Source organism: Astyanax mexicanus, chromosome 25 (genome assembly GCF_023375975.1).
Source record: "Astyanax mexicanus isolate ESR-SI-001 chromosome 25, AstMex3_surface, whole genome shotgun sequence".
Classification (NCBI taxonomy): Eukaryota; Metazoa; Chordata; class Actinopteri; order Characiformes; family Acestrorhamphidae; genus Astyanax; species Astyanax mexicanus.
The window spans coordinates 11459299-11483058 of NC_064432.1; the positions used below are offsets into that span (position 1 = coordinate 11459299).

General features: G+C 42.1%; 1 protein-coding gene across 1 annotated transcript; it reads right to left on the reverse strand.

The window, feature by feature from the left end:
* Positions 1-10335: 10335 nt before the first annotated feature.
* On the reverse strand, positions 10336-20750 carry LOC111188430 (uncharacterized). Its single transcript, XM_049472071.1, has 10 exons — positions 20590-20750; positions 20357-20500; positions 20049-20271; positions 19816-19938; positions 19549-19712; positions 19234-19443; positions 18899-19110; positions 18494-18790; positions 10606-10723; positions 10336-10510 (listed from the first exon to the last, which is right to left on the reverse strand). The coding sequence occupies exons 1-10, from the start codon at positions 20724-20726 to the stop codon at positions 10336-10338; spliced, it is 1803 nt and encodes a 600-aa protein (XP_049328028.1). The 5' UTR covers positions 20727-20750.
* Between the last annotated feature and the right edge of the window lie 3010 nt (positions 20751-23760).

The following is a 23760-nucleotide window of genomic DNA, read 5'->3' on the forward strand; positions in this document are numbered from 1 at the left end:
AGACTTTGTTGATGCTTCTGCACCCATTCTTCGAGAGGTTCTGTACTCGCTGTGACTTCTCCAGTTCCCAACAAGAAGTCCACTGGCAATCTCGGATGATAGCCAAACATCAGAAAGTGGGGAGTCTGTCCAGTTGTTTGATGAGGAGTGGTATTGTATGCAAAGGTTAGCTGAGGGAGGTGACGTGGCCAATGTCTCTTTTCCTCTACAGGCAGTGTTCGCAGCAGGTCATGCAGAGTACGGTTAAACCGTTCACACTGTCCATTCCCTTGAGGCCGATATGAGGTAGTCCTACTTTTCTGAATGCTGTATACTTTGCAGAGTTGTTTGATCAGAAGACTTTCAAAGTTCCGTCCTTGATCAGAGTGAATGCGGACCGGTGGGCCAAAACGATGGAACCAATGTTGTACCAATGCCCATGCTACTGTACTTGCTCTCTGATCTTTAGTGGCAATAGCTTGAGTATACTTAGTAAAAATGTCTGTTAGAATTAGCACGTTTTCCTTACCATCACTGGCAGGCTCTAAGATGGTAAAGTCAATGGCCAGGATCTCATTTGGATGAGCGGCCTGTAGAGTCCCCTGGAATGCCCGCACTTTGGGCTGAACAGCCTTTCCCAGTGTGCACCTCTGGCACTGTTGGCACCACCGTTCTACATCTTGGGTCATGTTAGGCCAAAAACACCGGTCCCGTAACAGCTGTAATGTTCTTTCCGTGCCCTGGTGGCCATGGTCATCATGAACACTATGAAGGACCTCTTTTTGCAAACACTGTGGCAGAAGGAGCTGGAAATACTCTGATCCCCTCCCTGAAGGATAGGCACGGCGATACAGCACACCCTCACGCTCGACCAGCCGGTCCCACTGTCGGATCAGCACTTTACTGAGGTTGCATAGGGTGTCTCTCTCCTCTGTCCTGGGACGACGCCCCTCGCTACGGAACTTCCAGACTGGCCCAATTACTGGGTCTGCTCTTTGTAGCACCCCCAGATCACTGGGAGAACGCCCTGGAAAAGCCACCACTTGCCTGCATTGGTTCTCGAGAGCACTTCGTTCTTCATGCACAGCCTCCATCACAAGGGGTGGTACCTTTGTCCCCACAGCAAAACGCTCCAAATATTGCCTAGAAAGGGCATCAGCATTTTGATTATGCTTTCCTGGACGATATTTGATGGTGAAATTAAAAGATGCCAGTTGTGAAGCCCACCTTTGCTCCACAGCTCCAAGCTTGGCAGTCTGCAAGTGGCTTAAGGGGTTGTTGTCCGTGTAGATAGTGAATTGGTGGCCCAGAAGGTACTCCCTAAATTTTTCTGTCACCGCCCATTTTACTGCCAAGAGCTCAAGCTTCATGGAACTGTAGTTTTCCATGTTCCTTTCCGTAGGCCTTAAGCCTCGACTAGCAAAAGCAATAGGGCGCACCTTCCCTTCTTGTTCCTGAGAGAGGACAGCTCCAAGTCCTCCATGGCTGGCATCCACTTCTACAATAAAAGGTTTGTTAAAATCAGCATATGCCAAGACTGGAGTGGAGGTAAGTCTATCTTTCAAAGATTGGAATGCTTGCTCACATTCTGCATCCCAGAATGCTGCCAATGAAGTCTTGGGAGTCTTTCCTTTCCGCCTGGGCCCACTTAGCCCCCCTACCAAACGGTGCAGAGGTGCTGCCAACTTTGAGAAGCCTTCTACAAAGCGCCGATAGTAGCTTGCAAAACCAAGGAAGGAACGAAGTTCTGCCAGATGACTAGGGCTCTTCCACTCCTTGACAACTTCAATCTTAGCTGGATCCGTTGTCACCCCCTCAGCTGAAACCACGTGGCCCAGATAACTTACTTGATGTTGAAAGAACTGACATTTGGACAATTTGACCTTTAGATTTTGTTTCTGGAGTCTTGAAAACACCTCTTCCAGCCTTTCCAGATGTTCCTCGACTGTTTGTGAGAACACAATGACGTCATCCAGGTATAAGAGTACAGATTGATAGCGGCAGTCACCAAAAATGCGCTCCATGAGGCGCTGGAATGTACCTGGGGCATTGCAAAGTCCAAAAGGCATACGATTAAATTCGAACAGTCCGAATGGAGTGCAGAATGCTGTCTTAGACTTGTCTTTCTCTTCTACCGGCACCTGATTGTATCCACTAGCCAGGTCAAGAGTAGAGAACCATTTTGCCCCACACAGGGCATCAAGGGACTCTTCTATTCGTGGGAGAGGGTAGGAATCACGTCGGGTCTTTGCGTTAAGCTGCCGATAATCCACACAAAGCCGAAGGCTTCCATCCTTCTTAGTCACCAATACAATCGGAGAAGAGAAGGGACTGCTGCTTTCTCGAATCACACGACTATCCAGGAGCTGTTGAATGTGAGCCTTCACGGTACTATATTGGGATGGGGGAATGCGGCGATAGGGTTGCCGCACAGGGACCTCATCCAGCAATGGGATTTCATGAGAAATCAATGATGTGCAACCCAAATCTCCCTCACTCTTAGCAAAAATGTTACTATACTTTTGGAATAGGGCCCTTGCTCGCTGAGCCTGTAGGTCGGTCAACCCCTCAAAGTCAGAAGTTACATATTCAGTAGGGCTAGTACACTGAATGTCTTGTGTGGATATGATAGCCACACAGTCCTCCCAACAGGATTCCACAGAAACAGGTGCCAATCTTGAAGAAACCACTGTAACAGCCTGCACTGTGCCAAGGACACGTCGCGGTGGAAGCCACACATCAACATTACTGACGTTTACCACTGGGGCATAAAACTGACCCTGCTTTGCAGACACAAGAGTAGGAGACACCAAGAGACCTTCTGGAAGGTGCCCATCTTCGAAGCCTAAAGGCTCCAGCAAGAACTCCATGGCTTCGAGCAGGGGACAAGTAACAGGAACCATGGAAATGGTGCCAGCCTCAACACGAACAGCAGATCTACCTTGTACCTTGGCCTTAAACGGTGTAGCAGCATTCAAAATGGCTTCCATCTTCTCACAGTGGTGCAAGGCACGCCAAACCCCTGGGGCCGCCGACTGCACTGGAGGAGAGTTAAAGAGCTGAGATCCATGCTGTTCAAATAGCACCTGGTAGCAATCCCTGAGCACATTCATTCCTAAAAGCCCTGGTGTTCTTACCTTACTACTCTGTAGTGCTGGGTTCTCTGGGTCTTTAACCACCAAAATTCCCCTTTTGGGAATGCACTGCCCCAAAACAACCACATCCAACTCAAGGTAACCTATGTAGGGTATATCAAGGCCATTTGCTGCTTTTAAACCCAACCACCTACAGTCTCCTGTTTGTAAGTGTGAAAAATATTTAGCAAAGAAACTCTCAGTAATGGTGGTAACCATTGACCCAGTGTCAATGAAGCAAGGAACTGAAATGCCTCCTAGGGACACATGCAGAATAGGACAATTTCCAATCAGCTGATTATAAAATGGAAGATCCTGAGACCTTGAGCCAGAACTATTCTGTCCCAGTGTGTGGCTCTGCACACTGGGGAGTTCTAGTTTTCCGACGGGCTAGAACTGTGACTTCGGACTTGATGAACTGGACCATTGTCCCTGGTAGGAGGGGCGGCTTGGCAGTAACGGGCTATATGACCTGGGTTGTTACACTTAATACAGATGGGTTGCCCGTCAGGAGTACGTTTAAAACGACTAGCTCGTGGTACAGATGAAGTAGGGAAATTTGAATTAACAGGACCTAGACGTCTGACCAACATATCCAACTGGGCTTGCTGTTTCAAGACCAAGTCTCTTAACTCAGCAAGCCCAGCTGGCTGTACCACTGTAGCCTCGCATTGAGAGGCAATCTCACTGTTGTACCCAATTAAACGCTGCCCCCGGTCACGCCCTGGCTGGCCCTCCTCAATCCATCTAATGGCTTCTCGCCGTACATCTAAAAGAGTGACCCCCTCATCTGTGCGTACCAGCCGCTTAAGTTCTCGACGTAAAGCAGAGTCTCTCACATTCTCACAAAATTGATCCCTTAAAACCCCATCCGGATTAACAATGGCATCCCTCTTACATTGTTTAACCCTATCCATTAGCTCCATTAGGGCATGGGAAAAATCAAACAGAGATTCACCGTCCCTCTGCTTTCGGTCAAAGAACCGCTGCTGCCAGTACACATAAGATTTTGCACACCCATAGACTTCTTTTAAAACCGAAATAATTTCCCTTGGGTCTTCTCTAACCATAGCAGATCTGTACTTGATCTCATTACGAGCCCCACCCTCTAAGTGATCATATAAAAACAATGCTTTATCTAAATCAGAAATGCATCTAGATCGCGTACAGCTTTGAACCTCTTCTACCCACTCTTCTACAGACAAGGCCCCTGTAGCTGTGGAGCCAGAGAACTTTGGGCACTTTCTTTCCCTGGGCAAATAAAAGGCCTGCTCTCGTCGTGCAGGTTGGACATGAACTCCTCTACTGTTGTCCCCAGTACCCCCATTTTGTGACACAGAAAGTCTCTCGTTCTCTGTTTGAAGCTGCTCCACCTGCTCCCGCAACCGCTGTAACTCGTTGTCCATGGTGGGGATCTTCAAGATCTTCTTGCTAGGAGTACCAGCTGCTTTTCTCTTTAAAAAAAAAAAGAAAACCTACCCCAATGCTGCTCAACCACACTACTCGACACCAAACTGAAAGTGTTACAACCTCAGAATTTGTTCGGACCCTGCCGACTACGCCAGAATGTGGCGCCCCCTTACTACTTATGCCAGACTACGCCACCCCTTGGTTTAACCCTAGAGCAAAGGGGAGCTCCGAAAGAAACAGAATTGATACACAATTTTTAGCAAAAATACATAAATCTTTATTCTGAGGATTACAACAAAACCGGGAACACTGTCAGTTGTTTGGTAAGGTGTTTGTTTCAAAAGCTTGAAAGTTAAGAATGTTGGGGAACCAACTAGGGATACAATTACACACGTGATTATATTCTAAAAAAAAACACAGTAACCCCCACACGATATTACACTGCACAATATCATTAGTGAGCAAACAAAATATATCCCACTCTAATTGGTACTACCAAACGTTACAAAAAACCCCAAGCCTGAATACAAAAGATAAAAGAATTAAAATAAAATAAAATAGAAAAGGCTTCTAGCAAACAGGCTGCCCTAATCAAACATTAGTTTTAATAGAAACAGGGCCCAAATGTACCGTAAACTGTGAGTCAACACACTCAAGTTAAAAATGGCTCAAGCCGCAGCATTAGGGGAAGTTGACAAAAAATAAATAAATAAAATAAAAAAAAAAATAAAATATAAGTAGAGAAAAGCAGCCAGCAACCGAGTCGCTGAAACAATCACTCAGTTTACAGGGTAAGGGGACAAGAGTCAGGAGAAAGCACAGTGGTAGGCCTGCTCTTTACCAAGTCACCAACACCAAGGAAAGACTGGGTCTATTTGTGTTGACTCCCAGCTACACAAATAGTGGCCTTCTTAACATGTGGTTCACCATAAACACACTGCTTAAATGGGTACTTCAAACAACTCTGCCGCCTTAAAATCACAAACTCTCAGGGAACTAGGCCCCACGCTCCAAGCAGTCACACACCCAGCTTAGGCTCACCTTGTCTAGCTCTGAGGACTCTGGGTGGCCATAAATATACCTGACTTAACCCATCAGCTGACCTCATAATTGCCTGACCCCTCCCATACACACAGATCTTCTAACCAGAACAGAAATCTAAACCAGGGCTACATATTTGTAAAATGTGTTGTGTTTGTTTGCAAGTAGTATCATATTTACAGAATACGTTTTCTTTATTTGCATAGTTTTGGCACTAATTTAGCTCCATAGTTGTCTGCCCCGCCCACCCCTCCCCAGCCACGAAACTATCTCGGGTTGCCAAATTCAGCAGGCTGAATCTACACAATCTACACAAAGTTTAGAGTAGTAGGAGAGAACTTAGAGTACAAGCGAGAGGAGAAATACAGCAATTCTAAAGTCTTCTATCACCCGTATTTAGCGTTATATTGACTGTATTTTACACAAGGGAGCGCCGTGGTCTGCTGTGCCCCTGTGTGAGGGAACGCCGCGGTCGGGGCGGCTGTGTCCCGCATGAAAGACAGCTCTAGTCCCTAGTAAGCTAACCTGGTGGTGTTGATAAATTACCTGACTAAATTAGCTAGCCAGGAAGCTTACCTGTTCAGGAGAAAAGTAGCAGCTCTGGGTCGGTCTTGTAGTCTTTTTGAGCTCTAAGTCTCCACTGTTCGAACTCACTGCCAGTATTCACTCTTGTTATATTTCTTCTTTAGTCACTGAGTTTTTTGAGACATGCTGAGGCTTTTAAGCTGTGTAGCAGCTGAAGGTTTAACTAAACCAGCCCTGCTAGCTCCTTTGATGCAGCACCGATCGCTGGAGTGTGGTGTTACGGCTAGCAACTTTGGGGGTGGAGTTAGTGTTGGGGAACGAGCAGCAGGAGGAGTCAGAGGACAAAACTGACACAAACTCCGGGACGGAGTGAACACTTTAAATAGGAACATACTGCTGAATCCCTGCTGACAAGAGCTGCCAGTACTTTCACTCAACATGTTTCCCTAATATCTGATGATATATCCTGATCATTTTATCATTTACTACTGATAATTAGTTACATATTGGTCCTTTAAGTAGGCCAGGTAGGTGTGGAAAAAAAATACTGAATGGTTTTCATATCAAATAATTTCCATAAAAATAAAACACAATAGTTAGTGCTTATATTTAAACATTTCTCCTAATAGTAAGCTAGCTGTTATCCATATCTATTATGGTAGCTCATATCCATGCACTTTAATGCTATAATATACCACAGTTAGTTCTGACACTGCAATGTGATGTGACATGTGTTCTGTGAGTGCTGTTATCAGCCGGTAATGCACTGTAACTGAAGCTCTCCACGTATTACGCCGCCACAGATAACTTAGCAACGATGCAGCATAACAAGCCAAACAGCGCAGCTACAAGCAGAGCAGCAATGGAAATATTTTAACTCGTCGAGTGTTTATAACCAAACAGATCATATTCGACACTTTCACCTTTTATAGTTGGTTACACAGGCAATGATTTCAAATGAACATAGCTGAAACAACTTTTTTCAGACTTGCTGACCAGCCGTATAACCCAGAGGCCTGAAACCTCAAATCCACAGATGAAACCATATCTAGATAAAGTATGATGAGGTTCATGACCCTACTGTGAGAAATGAGCGTACAGTGATCCAATATATTTGATCAAATAGGCCTGATATTTCACATTCATGGATTAAACCTTAGAAAGACACAGACACAATACATTTAAAAAACAATCATTTTATTTATAAAATATAAAAATAACAAAACTGTAGTCATTTGTATTTTCACTAAATACAATATATAAAGTCGCAGGCTGAGGTTTATAGCCAATCTAGGTCCAAACCCTCCCCAGCAAAGGATTTTTTACTCGCCCCATAGTTATATAGAATTTCTTCATTAACTTTTATTTCTTTTTGGGCTATGAAAAGAATGACATCTTTGTCATTTACACTGTAAAGTCTAGGCCTAACATTGGCTCTTTTTGAAGAGTGATTGATTAACCGGCCAATTGTTTGCTTCCCGGGATGACACTCACACTCTTCTAAATGGGCATCAATGCACTTACTTTGCCCATTTTTATCTTTATAAAAGAACATACATCCACTTTCCATGCCAATTGTGGATTTGTGGGTCTAAATACCGACTTTTCTACTGACTACTTTCCCATGGTAATCGCAGACGACCTGCCCAATCTGAAAAGCCCTGGTGGCTACAACACCCCTGCCCTTTCCTTCCTCAGGAACAGCAACCAGTCCTTTCCACTTCTGCTTCTTTCTGTACTTCTGCATGCTGTGGCTCTCCATAGCACTGTCCACTCTCCCAGAGGGCTTCCATGCCTTCACCACCAGGGCAGCATCTGGAACATTAGCAGTCCATCCCTGCTTCTCTATCCAGCTACGCACCCTGGATTCGCTTGGTTGCCGTCTGCCAAAATGATCTGCAAATTAAAAAAAATTGATTTAGTCAATGCTATGAGAAATCTCAAAAAATTGGAAAAGCTTGTTAGAATCATTCATATGGAATAGTTACTTTAAAAAATACCTCACCTAGGACATGCTGCACTCTGAGTTGTTTTTGATCACCACGCCAGCGGTCGTAGCAATGACGGTCGTGCTCCTTAGCCACTGACACCCGTTCTGAGCGCTTAGGAGGTGCAGAATCCAGTTTAACAGGGTAGGACTGGAGAAGCAAGTCGTAGGCTTGTTGCTCGTCCATCTTTAAGCATCTACCACCAGCATGCTGCCTTCCTTCCTCTCCACTGAAAGCAGAAGAAAGAAAAAAAGAGTTTGATTAGTATCGGTGTACGTACATAATATAGACAACATATATAACATATATAAGTTTAAACCATGCCACAATGGAGGAATCAAATAATACTCACTCTGAATCACTTGTGGCGACGCTTTGCAGAAGTAAACTTGCTTCCACAACATTACTGTCCATCTGCATCCTGTTGTTACGCCTCTCTGCACTGGACGAACTGTGCATCAGGTAGTCTGCCACCATGGACCTCTGGGCATCAGGCATGTGTTTTGTTGCAGTTTCAAATACCCGACGTGCCATCTGACTGTTTACCTTCGGCAAGTTGTACCTTCAAGAAAATAACAACGTTGTCATTAATATTATTTTACACACACGGCATTTATACTTTATGAAGTGCAAGTGTACTGAAGGGAAGTTTTCCTGAATTACATACTTTTTGTGCAGCCTTTCCAAGTCATTGGAGGCATTGTAGATGGGGTTGCCGGTGGATGAGATGAAGAATCTCTCTGGCTCTTTATGATCATCTTCACCTTCATTAGTCTTTTTCCTTTTCGCCTTTGTTGTTGGCCGAACCTCTGTGTAGTAGGTGTCAAACCACTGTAGAAATGGTAAAAAGAGGTAAATATATTTAGTTCATAACACAAAGCACTTTTGTCAAATTAGTGAGGCAGTTAAAAATGGGTGATCTTTGTTAACTTACCATCTCCTCTTCCAATGTGAGAGCAAAGGTAGCCACTTGTGTTGCAGTCTTGTGATCAAGGACTCTTACGACAACATGACCTCCTTTGCCATGGAATGGTTTGCGGAGCATCCAGTCTTTTGCCTGCAAAACAAGAAAACAGGAGATATTTGGTGAACGATGAGTTTATGCAGAATTGAAACAAGTAAATAATAATAATTTGACACGTGCATATTGCTAGTGATAACACTTACAGTCATATGCTCCACAACACCAGGGCGGTGTAGGTGACGCAAAATCAGAACTGCCTCCAAATAGTAAAGGACTAGCTGTGACTCCGGCAGGGTCAGCTGGTGGCCACGAACATGCCTGAGTCCAGTCAGCTTCCCAATCACTGCAAGAAAATCTTTGTTCGCAGCCTCTAACACAGCCCAGCAGTCCTTTGGTCGGAGGCTCCCTTCCGTGAGAATGGGAAACCTGTGAAATAAAAATAAAAAAATTAATGATAGTTCATGATAAATTTGGACATGCTATTAACAATAATAGTAATTCAATTTGAATCGATATCAAATGAAAAATGCTCACTCTTTTCTTGTCGCCTCCTTGTTGAACTGCTTTGTTATTGCAGCCTGGATCTCTGATAACAACACAGTGTAGAGTTGGCAGTCATTGTAGAGTTGCAGGTCTGTCAACTCCATGTCTGTGCTGCTGATGTGGAACTTCAAGAACCTGTGGAGAAAGTCATAGACCTTAAATTAGGCTCGAATTTAAGTTGGTCAGCTGCTATCAACGAAAAGATAATTTCACACACTGCTTACCGTTTAACGCTCTTGATGTAGTTATGCACAGTCTGCTTGCTGAGACCAACTTCAGAGAGAGTATTAAAATACTCCCTGGTCCGTTCCGTCTGATGGACAAACAGGAGGCTTGGCTGTTTGGGGTCCATAAAATACATGAACCTTGCCACATTCTCCACCTAAAACACAAGAAAGCATATTATTAATTTAAACAGTCATCACCTAATACTAGTTAAGGTGTCTATATAATGCTCTAGCTGAATTCTTCATGTTCTTACTTCCTGTGTGAAATTGTCATTTTCCAAGTCCACTTCCAAGTAGTGAGCAAAACTTTTCAGCAGTGGATGTGCTGTGGAATGCTTAAAATATAAGCCTGCTGAGGCCATTTTCTCCCTCAAGGAAGTCTTCTGTGTTGCAGACGTGGACCTGAAATACAAAATATGGTCAATTTGTAATGTATGTATGTACTGGTGTTTATGCATTACATGTCATGCATACAACTTATCTGATGGGAGGCAGGAAGATATATAAGGAGGCATATTGAAAACTCACTCTTGGAAGTATTCCCCAGAGCTGTCTGGTTCAGGTTTGATAGGAGGAAAATCTGATTCATCTGGCTCTGCAGAAGGTGCTGCAGAAGGGGCTGCAGAGGCAGCTGAATCTGGGTGGTGTGGAGGGATGTTATAAACAACAATTCCTCGCGTCTCCAACTCCTGAATCAGACTGAAAAAAAGAAAATACATTGATTTGTTAAATGGACTTCTTTGTAAAAGGAAACGCACATTTTAGATCATTAGAAAGAGCGACTGCTTCCATACTTTTCTTCTGGGTCATCGCTGTCCAGAATTCTCCTGATGATGCCGTATTCAATGCGACGCCCTTCTTTAAGCAGCCTATGAGCATTCTTCTTGGCCTCTTCAAGAACGCTCTTCTGCTCTGCAGGTGGGCGACCATTCATGCATTTTCTAAGGTGCTCAGGGAGACTGTAGTGAGTTGTCTTGCAAAAAGGACACATGAGATGGGTCCTGTTGCGTGACATCCTGTAAGAAATAAGATTAATATAAATGAAGAACGTTCTTAAGTAAAAATAACAATAAAAAAAAAAAAATTTAGAAGCACAGCAATATTCATCATTCCCACTAAATGTTAACCCTAGTTAATCCCACACATCATACCTTTACAAAAAAATTCAAATCAGTACGTAAATGGACCCATTATCGCTACTCATCATCACTTCAACACCCCTCCCCCATTGGACCATGACCTTAATGGTGCCATGACTATCCAGTTATTAGGCTATGGTAATGCCCATAATTTTGCTATGTTAATTGCCTGTACATGAGCCCTTAATCCACCATTATTTTCCATAAAGCCACATTTGACTGTAAATAATAAACTACAGTAAATACTAACCCTAACCTTATCCTAACACTAAAAAGAACGTAATAGTACCAAAATAGTGTTCTCAGCTTATGAATGGAAAACTACGGTGGATACTTAACCCTAATCCTAACATAACCCTACCCCTAAAATAGAGCATTGTTTTCCCTAGCCAAGTTAGACTGACCATATGCTTTAATATAAGAAATCAAAAACAAACTTGTACTTACTCAGGAGAAGCGTTAGAATCAGCAGAAGAAGCCATCTCAATCACAGGTACAGCTTCAGGTAGAAGTTTAGAGAATGTCTGGAAGGTCACTGGCCTTGACAAGACAAGGAGCAGCAGTGGTTTGGGAAGTTGTTAGCTGAAGCTTATATGATACCGTGAACAACCCGCCCCCACATGACCACGGTGTCTCCTCATTGGATGAAGGATTTAATAATGACCCGCCCCCACTGGACCATGTCACTTCCTAATTGAACAAGGACTCTAAACCTTAACGGAGCAGGATACAGTTCCATATATACATTTTCAATATGTGATATTGTGAAAGAAAATAGTGATACCAAATGTTTAGTTGAGTTTTAAGTATTTTAAAGTACCTGACCCTTAAAAAACTTAACCTCAATAAACTGTAGCTTTGGCAGTCATTGAAGGGTTGCAGATCTGTCAATCCCAGATCACTCATCATACCTTTATATCTGGGATTACCAGACCTGCAACCATTTAATGACTGACAATGATACAGTTTGTTGATGTTAGTTTTTAGTGTTAGGATTAGGTTAGGGTTAGTATTTACTGTAGTTTATTATTCTGAGTCAAACATGGCTTCATGGAAAACAATAATGAATGTAGGGCTCATGTACAGTAAATACTGTGTGATCTGGGATTACTAGACCTGCAACTCTTCAATAACTGCCAATGATACAGTTTGTTGTAGTTTGTTATGGTTAGGTTAGGGTTAGTATTTACTGTAGTTTTGCATTCATAAGATGAGAACACAGACCATATGGTTAAACTAACTTGGCTTCAGGGAAACAATAGTAGATTCACACCTCATGTACAGGCCATTAACATAGTTCAACTGGCCAGTCATAGCACCATTAAGGTCCATTCACAAGCTGAGAACACAGACCATTTGGTAGTGAAAAGAGATATAAACCTCTGCTTGAGTCAGTCTTCTGCGACTATATATATATATATTGTAAATATTGAAAATACAAATCACCACAGTTTTGTTATTTTTATATTTATAAATAAAGTGATAGTTTTAAATTGATTTTGTCTGTGTGTACCTAAGGCCTATTTGATAAAATATAATCACTGTACGCTAATTTTTCACAGTAGGTTCATGAACCTCATCAAACTTTTTTCTAGATAAGGTTTCATTTGTGGATATCAGGTTTCATGAGCCTCTAGGTGTAATGCAGTTCTCAGCTTGTGAACGGAATCCCCTGAAGCTACTCTAAATATTAAAACATTAAAAGACATAGGCCTTCTCTTTTACAATATCATTAATTTACCTGCATCCTGAACAGCAGCTGAAAAAGTAGTATTACCAGTATTACCAGAACCATGTGTCAAATGATACATTTGGAGGCCTGTAAATGTCTAAAACAAGACTTAATCAGCAAAAATTGTTTTTTTCCTCAAAGCATAGAATGTTGTTTGTAGAACATCAGTGTTTGATTACTGTGGAATGTTTATCTGCTAAAAGATCTGAGTTTAAATTAGCTCCATTTATTGCAGACCAGGCTCAGAAATTGAGCTCGATCATTTATTAAGGTAATGCAAATAAAATATTTTATTTCCTTGCAAAACATGATTAGTATCTCTTTAAAACCTTAGATTTGTTCTTTCAATCTATTACATCTGTTACATCAGTTTAATATATTAATCCCTGAGAAATAAGTAAGTACATGGATCCATTATCACTACTCATTATCACTATGACACCTCTCCCCCATTGGAACATGACCATAATGGTTCCATGACTGACCAGTTATTGTACTATAATAATGCCCATTGTTGTGATTGTCAATAAATAAGGCCTGTACATGAGCCCTGAACCTATCATTGATTTCACTACCATATGGTCTGTGTTAATTGACCCCTTATCCTAAACACAGACAAAACCAAAGAAATAATACTGGACTTCAGGAAGAACTCTCCAACTCCAAAGCCTCTTGTCATCAAAGTGAATGCGTTAACAGCTACAGATTCCAGGGATTGCAGGTTACATCTGATAAAAGCCCAGAAAAGTCCTCTTACTCAGGCCTATAGGGGACCGATAGACAGTATCCTCACCACAAGTATCACAGTCTGGTATGGCAACGCCACACAGGCAGAGAGTTATAAATATGGCAGAGAGAATTACAGGGATAAAACTTCCCTCAAGAGAAGTATCAGAGACTCACTCCACCCATCTACAGTCAGATTCATGGCAAAACAAAAAAATAAAATGTGAACTAAATATTTATTTTCTATGCTAGATGATGATAAAGGTGTAACACACTATTCCCCCTTTCCCAGAATGTGCAATGATAACATACAAACCTCTTTTTTCCAGAATGTGCTATATTTTATATATATATATATTATAGCATACAACTCAGACAAAGTAGACATTACTGAATACTGGCTATTACGTATTTCCCCCAAATTATCATTTGAATTTACCTGTTCAAATCCCTTAACCCCTAATGGAGCCTAAATCAATCATAATGTATTTCCAGCAGTGTATTAGATACATCACACCAACACTTATTTTAGGCACTTTAAACTGTCTTTAATGCAGTTAAAGCTCTAGAATATGCATAACAGTGGGAATATGCAGTAGAATATGTATGAACAGGGTTGAGAAACACTGCTCTAACTTGACTTCTGTTCATTTGTAGTTTGCAGTAAGACCACATGTCCTGACATCTTTTTTTTTTTGGCCCAACCACCACCCCCCCTCTTCGGAGGACAATTAATACTTTATTTTTATTTATTCATTTATTTTATTTTTTATTATTATTATTATTATTATTATTATTATTATTTTATATATATATATATATATATATATATATATATATATATATATATATATATATATATATATATATTTTGTGTGGATATAGTTGTGGGAGTTCAGGGTTGGAAGGATCGGAGTGTGAGGTACAGGAGGGGGGTACAAGAAGAAGAAAAAGAAAAGAAAAAAAAAAAAAAAAAACTAAACAAAAAACAAACAAAAAAAATAATAATAATAAAATAAACATAAAATAAACAAACATACATATATACACATACTCACATATCTAACTATACATATGCTTATACATATACACACATACATAAATATACATACATATTAATACATACACATAAATACTTACACACACACGCACAGTTACTTCTATTCTATTGTTTTTTGCAAAAATATGTCATGTGTTACGGATTATGTCATGAAATGCCTACCACAATGGAGGCAAGAAACCGCCACCATGCCCCTGCGATCCAGAGGCAGATAGGGAAGAGCCCAGTGGACCCAGACCATCCACAGCCCATTAGGAGCCCAGAAGACCCGCGGCCACACATCCCGATGGTAACCATGTGCACACCCCAGATGAGGACGGGGGAGACTCCAGACGAAGCCCCCATGGCAAAGAGCAAGAGTCCAGAGAGCCAAAGGAAGCGAGCAGCCCACCCCCCCGGCAGGCCAGCACCCCCTGCACGAGCCGAGCATGCGGCCCCCGAGATCCCAAGCACCCGGGAACAGCCCGACACCCGGCAGGCCCCCCCCCCCCACGCCAAGGGGGCCCAAGCCACCCCCAGGCCACGGCCACCAAGGGGGCGGGCCAGAGACCACATTAGGGCATCCGGCCACGCACCCATGGACCCACGGACGCCCACCCCCCCCAGGAACGGCAGTGACGATCGGCGGAGAGCAGCGTGGAGCGGTAGGGAGGGCAAAAACCCGCCCTACGCAACCATGTCCCACAGGTATCCATGCTCAGTCAGCCCCAAACCCAGGACCAACTGTTCACGCACACATGCACATTCACACACCCGTCACACACACATCTGTCACACATACACCCGTCGCACACGTGCACATTCACTCACAGACCAGTCACACACACCAGTCACGCACACCAGTCACACACACAGAACATACATAAACACCTATTGCGGGCATGCGGGCACCAGTACCGAGCCAGCGGCAACCTAGGGAAGCAGCCAGCCCGGCCCCGAACAACCACCCGACCCACACCCCAGGCAGGGTGCACGAAACCAGGGTGTGAGAAGACCTGACCCCCCTCCTCCCCCCACCCAGCATGTTGCAGTGATATGAATGTGTATAATGAGAAGAATGAATGAAAGCTACAGTGCTATTAAAATTAGAGGGACAGCTGTAATATGAGAACTGAATAACAGTACCCAACCACACTGCCCCCCCAAAGGCCCTCAATGTCTAAAATGCGAAAATAAAATTGAGGAGCAGGGAGCACCTGCCCCCCAAAACCCTATGTGTAATATGATGTGTGTAAGCTGTATGATGAGTTTGTATGTGTAATGCGATGTTAGACTGAGTAGGAGTCGGGGAAGGGCCAGGAAAGGACCGAGGGGCAGAGGACTACCCCCCGGAGGAAGAGAGCCAACTACTGCTGGCTCACTAGGCACCCAGTTCCATACACCCAACCGCAGTACAGGGAAGGCAAGTCCAGGGTGTAGAGCGGCTACGGCCCCAGGACACCGCCGCTCTGCAAGACAGCGCCCCCATCCCCACACTGCAATACAACATAAATACACACCCCACTCACATACAAAAGACAACAGATACTACACACACACACACACACACGCACACACACACACACACACACAGACACATTTACACTCAACATCCCACTCTTTCTCATACACACACAGTGGTCCTGAGCCCAGGACCAACCGGTCTTAAGTGGGAGACTGCCGCTTCCCCACCTGAGCGCCCCTACCTCCCCACAGGGAGGGCACCCAGAATCCCGGAATGCCAACCAGACACCCCAACACGGACCAAACCACCACCCCCCACGACGGCGCGCCCAAGAGAGGCATAGACCCTCCCCAGCGCAGGGAGGGACCCAAACAGGCGACAGACGCCCACGGGCACCAGGGCCCCGGACTCCGCACCCCGACCGCCACAGGGGAACCCAGCCAACCGGACAGGGCCAGCACCCACCACCATGGGCCCCCCAGACCCACACCCCAAGACCACAAGAGCATACATCCAGCCCCCCCCCCCCCACCAACAACCAGGGCCCGCACACAGAAATCACCAAGCGGCAGCCACCGTCCCCAGTCCAAGAGCCATCAGACACCCGAATCCCCCGATCCCCCCCCAGCCACCTGCCGGACGCACCAGGAGACACGACTACAGCCGCCCACCCCTATCATGTGATGGAGCTGATCAGTGGGAACCAGAGAGATTCAAATGTAGCCAATTGGTTTTTTGAGGTTGCAGACATTCTTTCCAGACTAATGTGGTCTAAAAGTAAATTTCTATAGTGATTTATGCATAAATCATTTTTGGATTTCCACTTCATGAGGATAGTTTTCTTAGCGATGCATAAGACAGTGAGAACTATGTGCAATATATTTGTTTCCATGTTTAGTTCACTTACATCACCTAAAATGCATAGTTTGGGTGAAGCTAGGATATTGCAATTAAACCAGGTAGATAAGTCTTCACATATCATCTGCCAGAATCTCTGAACAGGCATGCAAAACCATATAGCATGTATATAATTCTCAATATGATTGCCCGAACAGTTAGTGCATATATTGGTTTGTCCTGACATCTAACGTTTATATTACCTTCTGCCAAAAATCTCTATGAAATGTAAAGTTACACTCCTTTTTTATAAAAGGACACCATCGTAAGAAGTTTTTTTTTTTTAAAGAGTGGAGAAAATGTAAATACACAACAGATTTGACATGCCAATACATAATAATAATAATAATAACCAAATCTGTTATATTATTTGTATTGTATATTTATATATGTATTATTATTTTAAATATTAGGTGATAACTGATTAGTTTTTGTCATATATGTATATAATTCAGACAATTCACACATTCTTTTCTAACCACAGTAAATGTAATATGGAGTAAAATGTTTAGGCTGTAAAGTTACCTTTACTTGGATGTAACAAATAATAAACAGAATACAGAAAAAAAGGATTATTTTTAATTAAAAGTAATTCCACAAATGCTGTTCTATGACACTATAGGGTGGGCTTTGGTTTATATTAGCTCACACGCGCTCTCCAAACGAACTTCCGAAAAGAGTTGTTTTTGCATCTAACCATTCTGAAGCCCCTCGCTAAACCAACTTTCTCACTGGCGCACTTCTGGAGTTTGACGTGACGTGCAGGTCATGCATTAAATACAAACCAATAGAGGGTCTGACTGGTATATGTTTATACTTGTTATCCAACCACAAGCTTTCCGGATGGAGCGATTTATCTGTTCGCTTGTTTTTATGTTGCCGGACTGAAATATGATTAACAAGGCTATTTTCATTTTATTTAATGATTTTTTATGCCAATTTTTGTTTTTAGTTCAGTTTTTTCCCAGCATTTTATTTTTTACTCATTAACGGGGAGTTTTCCAATGTAGCGAAGTAAATTACTTGTGTCAAAATGTAGTTGAGTAAAAGTAAAATTACCTATTTTAAAAACTACTTTAAAAAATGACAAATTACTCATAAAATCTACTCAGTTACAGTAACGTGAGTAAATGTAATTTGTTACTTTCCACCTCTGAAAATAAGATACAGTAATCTAATATATTTGGTTTAATGGGCATGATATTTCATATTCACAGATTAACCCAGACCCAGATTAACACAGACACAATCCATTTAAAAAACAATCACTTTATTTATAAATATAAAAATAACAAAACTGTGGTGATTTGTATTTTCACTGTTTACAATATATACAGCTGCAGAAGACTGACTCAGGCAGAGGTTTATAGCCAATCTAGGTCCAAACCCTCCCCAGCAAAGGATTTTTTACTCGCCCCATAGTTATATAGAATTTCTTCATTGACTTTGATTTCTTTTTGGGCTATGAGAAGAATGACATCTTTGTCATCTAGACTGTAAAGTCTAGGTCTAACGTTGGCTCTTTTTGAAGAGTGATTGATTAACCGGCCAATTGTTTGCTTCCCAGGATGACACTCACACTCTTCTAAATGGGCATCAACGCACTTACTTTGATCATTTTTATCTTTATAAAAGAACATATATCCACTTTCCATGCCAATTGTGGATTTGTGGGTCTCAATACCGACTTTTCTACTGACTACTTTCCCATGGTAATCGCAGACGACCTCCCCAATCTGAAAAGGCCTGGTGGCTACAACACCCCTGCCCTTTCCTTCCTCAGGAACAGCAACCAGTCCTTTCCACTTCTGCTTCTTTATGTACTTCTGCATGCTGTGGCTCTCCATGGCAGTGTCCACTCTCCCAGAGGGTTTCCATGCCTTCACCACCAGGGCAGCATCTGGAACGTTAGCAGTCCATCCCTGCTTCTCTATCCAGCTACGCACCCTGGATTCGCTTGGTTGCCGTCTGCCAAAATGATCTGCAAATAAAAAAAAATTGATTTAGTCAATGCTATGAGAAATCTCAAAAAATTTGAAAAGCTTGTTAGAATCATTCATATGGAATAGTTACTTTGAAAATACCTCACCTAGGACATGCTGCACTCTGAGTTGTTTTTGATCACCACGCCAGCGGTCGTAGCAATGACGGTCGTGCTCCTTAGCCACTGACATCCGTTCTGAGCGCTTAGGAGGTGCAGAATCCAGTGTTACAGGGTAGGACTGGAGAAGCAAGTCGTAGGCTTGTTGCTCGTCCATCTTTAAGCATCTACCACCAGCATGCTGCCTTCCTCCCTCTCCACTGAAAGCAGAAGAAAGAAAAAAAGAGTTTGATTAGTATCGGTGTACGTACATAATATAGACAACATATATAACATATATAAGTTTAAACCATGCCACAATGGAGGAATCAAATAATACTCACTCTGAATCACTTGTGGCGACGCTTTGCAGAAGTAAACTTGCTTCCACAACATTACTGTCCATCTGCATCCTGTTGTTACGCCTCTCTGCAGTGGACGAACTGTGCATCAGGTAGTCTGCCACCATGGACCTCTGGGTATCAGACATGTGTTTTGTTGCAGTCTCAAATACCCGACGTGCCATCTGACTGTTTACCTTTGGCAAGTTGTACCTTCAAGAAAATAACAACGTTGTCATTAATATTATTTTACACACACGGCATTTATACTTTATGAAGTGCAAGTGTACTGAAGGGGAGTTTTCCTGAATTACATACTTTTTGTGCAGCCTTTCCAAGTCATTGGAGGCATTGTAGATGGGGTTGCCGGTGGATGAGATGAAGAATCTCTCTGGCTCTTTATCATCATCTTCACCTTCATTAGTCTTTTTCCTTTTCGCCTTTGTTGTTGGCCGAACCTCTGTGTAGTAGGTGTCAAACCACTGTAGAAATGGTAAAAAGAGGTAAATATATTTAGTTCATAACACAAAGCACTTTTGTCAAATTTGTGAGGCAGTTAAAAATGGGTGATCTTTGTTAACTTACCATCTCCTCTTCCAATGTGAGAGCAAAGGTAGCCACTTGTGTTGCAGTCTTGTGATCAAGGACTCTCACGACAACATGACCTCCTTTGCCATGGAATGGTTTGCGGATCATCCAGTCTTTGACCTGCAAAACAAGGAAACAGGAGATATTTGGTGAACAATGAGTTTATGCAGAATTGAAACAAGTAAATAATAATAATTTGACACGTGCACATTGCTAGTAATAACACTTACAGTCATGTGCTCCACAACACCAGGGCGGTGTAGGTGACGCAAAATCAAAACTGCCTCTAGATAGTAGAGGACAAGCTGCGACTCCGGCAGGGTCAGATGGTGGCCACGTACATGTCTGGGTCCAGTCAGCTTTGCAATCACGGCAAGGAAATCTTTGTTTGCCGCCTCTAACACAGCCCAGCAGTCCTTTGGTTGGAGGCTCCCTTCCGTGAGAATGGGAAACCTGTGAAATAAAAAAATAAACAATTAAAGATAGTTCATGATAAGAAGAATTCAATATAAATCAATATTGAATGAATAATGCTCACTCTTTTCTTGTCGCCTCCTTGTTGAACTGCTTTGTTATTGCAGCCTGGATATCTGACAACAACACAGTGTAGAGTTGGCAGTCATTGTAGAGTTGCAGGTCTGTCAACTCCATGTCTGTGCTGCTGATGTGGAACTTCAAGAACCTGTGGAGAAAGTCATAGACCTTAAATTAGGCTCGAATTTAAGTTGGTCAGCTGCCATCAACGAAAAGATCATTTCACACACTGCTTACCGTTTAACGCTCTTGATGTAGTTATGCACAGTCTGCTTGCTGAGACCAACTTCAGAGAGAGTATTAAAATACTCTCTGGTCCGTTCCGTCTGATGGACAAACAGGAGGCTTGGCTGTTTGGGGTCCATAAAATACATGAACCTTGCCACATTCTCCACCTAAAACACAAGAAAGCATATTATTAATTTAAACAGTCATCAACTAATACTAGTTAGGGTGTTTGTATAATGCTCTAGCTGAATTCTTCATGTTCTTACCTCCTGTGTGAAATTGTCATTTTCCAAGTCCACTTCCAAGTAGTGAGCAAAACTTTTCAGCAGTGGGTGTGCTGTGGAATGCTTAAAATATAAGCCTGCTGAGGCCATTTTCTCCCTCAAGGAAGTCTTCTGTGTTGCAGACGTGGACCTGAAATACAAAATATGGTCAATTTGTATGTATGTATGTACTGGTGTTTATGCATTACATGTCATGCATACTATTTATCTGATGGGAGGCAGGAAGATATATAAGGAGGCATATTGAAAACTCACTCTTGGAAGTATTCCCCAGAGCTGTCTGGTTCAGGTTTGATAGGAGGAAAATCTGATTCATCTGGCTCTGCAGAAGGTGCTGCAGAAGGGGCTGCAGAGGCAGCTGAATCTGGGTGGTGTGGAGGGATGTTATAAACAACAATTCCTCGCGTCTCCAACTCCTGAATCAAACTAAAAAAAAGAAAACACATTGATTTGTTAAATGGTCTTCTTTGTAAAAGGAAACACACATTTTAGATCATTAGAAAGAGCGACTGCTTCCATACTTTTCTTCTGGGTCATCGCTGTCCAGAATTCTCCTGATGATGCCGTATTCAATGCGACGCCCTTCTTTAAGCAGCCTATGAGCATTCTTCTTAGCCTCTTCAAGAACGCTCTTCTGCTCTGCAGGTGGGCGACCATTCATGCATTTTCTAAGGTGCTCAGGGAGACTGTAGTGAGTTGTCTTGCAAAAAGGACACATGAGATGGGTCCTGTTGCGTGACATCCTGTAAGAATTAAGATGACTATAAATTATGAACATTCTTAAGTAAAAATAACAATAAATTTAGAAGCACAGCAATATTCATCATTCCCACTAAATGTTAACCCTAGTTAATCCCACACATCATACCTTTACAAAAAAATTCAAATCACTGAGTACGTAAATGGACCCATTATTGCTACTCATTATCACTTCAACACCCCTCCCCCATTGGACCATGACCTTTATGGTGCCATGACTATCCAGTTATTAAGCTATGGGAATGCTCATAATTTTGCTATGTTAATTGCCTGTACATGAGCCCTTAATCCACCATTGTTTTCCATAAAGCCACATCTGACTGGGAATAATAAACTACAGTAAATACTAACCCTAACCTTATCCTAACACTAAAAAGAACTTAACAGCAACAAAATAGTGTTCTCAGCTTATGAATGGAAAACTACGGTGGATACTAACCCTAATCCTAACATAACCCTACCCCTAAAATAGAGCATTGTTTTACCTAAAGTCAAGTGAGACTGACCATATGGTTTAATACAACAAATCAAAAACAAACTTGTACTTACTCAGGAGAAGCATTAGAATCAGCAGAAGAAGCCATCTCAATCACAGGTACAGCTTCAGGTAGAACTTCAGATAAGATCGGGAAGGTCACTGGCCTTGGCAAGACAAGGAGCAGCAGTAGTTTGGGAAGCTGTTAGCTGAAGTTTATATGATACCTTAAACACAACAACCCGCCCCCACTTGACCACGGTAACTCCTCATTGGATGAAGGATTTAATAATGACCCGCCCCCACTGGACCATGTCACTTCCTCATTGAACAATGACTCTAAACCTAAACAGAGCAGGATACGGTTCTATATATACATTTTCTATGTGATATTGTGAAAGATTATAGTGATACCAAATGTTTAGTTGAGTTTTAAGTATTTTAAAGTACCTGACCCTTAAAAAACTTAACCTCAATAAACTGTAGCTTTGGCAGTCATTGAAGGGTTGCAGATCCCAGATCACTCATCATACCTTCATATCTGGGATTACCAGACCTGCAAACATTTAATGACTGCCAATGATACAGTTTGCTGATGTTAATTTTTAGTGTTAGGATTAAGTTAGGGCTAGTATTTACTGTAGTTTATTATTCTGAGTCAAACGTGGCTTTAGGGAAAACAATAATGAATTTATGGCTCATGTACAGTAAATATTGTGTGATCTGGAATTAATAGACCTGCAACTCTTTAATGACTGAAAATGATACAGTTTGTAGCAGTTTGTTATGGTTAGGTTAGGGTTAGTATTTACTGTAGTTTTGCATTCACAAGCTGAGAACACAGACCATTTGGTAGCAAAAAGAGATAAAAACTTCTGCCTGAGTCTTCTCCGACTGCATATATTGTAAATAGTGAAAATACAAATCACCACAGTTTTGATAATTTTATATTTATAAATAAAGTGATAGTTTTAAATGGATTGTGTCTTTGTCTACATACAGTTTAATCTGTGGATGTTAAATTTCAGGCCCATTTAAATAAATATATTAGATTATTGTACGCTTATTTTTGACAGTAGGATCATGAACCTCATCAAACTATTTCTAGATAAGGTTTTATTTGTGGATATCAGGTTTCAGGTGCCTCTAGGTGAAACACAGTTCACCTGAAGCTACTCTAAATATTAAAACATTAAAAAGAAATTGTGAAGACTTAGATCTTCTCTCTTATGATATTAGTAATTTACCTGTATCCTGAACAGCAGCAGATAAAGTAGTATTACCATAACCATGTGTCATGCCTTTAAAATGGTAAATATTGACCTCTGTAAAAGTCTAACACAAGACCTAACCAGCACAAATGCTGCATCTCCACAAAGCCTAGAATGTTGTTTGTAGAACATCAGTGTTTGATTACTGTGGAATGTTTATCTGCAAAAAGATCTTTAGCTCAATTTATTGCAGATTATTCCTTGCATAACATGTTTAGTTTCTCTTTAAAACCTTAGATTTGTTCTTTCAATCTATTACATCTGTTACATCAGTTTTTTATATTAATCCCTGACAAATAAGTACATGGATCCATTATCACTACTTATTATCACTATGACACCCCTCCCCCATTGGACCATGACCATAATGGTTCCATGACTGACCAGTTAT

Bases quoted from the DNA above. Each gene is read 5' to 3' on its own strand.
- LOC111188430 (XM_049472071.1), bottom strand. From the start codon at position 20,726: ATGTATTTTATGGACCCCAAACAGCCAAGCCTCCTGTTTGTCCATCAG. The intron at 20,501-20,589 runs GTAAGCAGTGTG...CTTTCTCCACAG, and splicing joins TACATCAAGAGCGTTAAACG to GTTCTTGAAGTTCCACATCA. The intron at 19,713-19,815 runs GTAAGTTAACAA...CCATTTCTACAG, and splicing joins TCACATTGGAAGAGGAGATG to TGGTTTGACACCTACTACAC.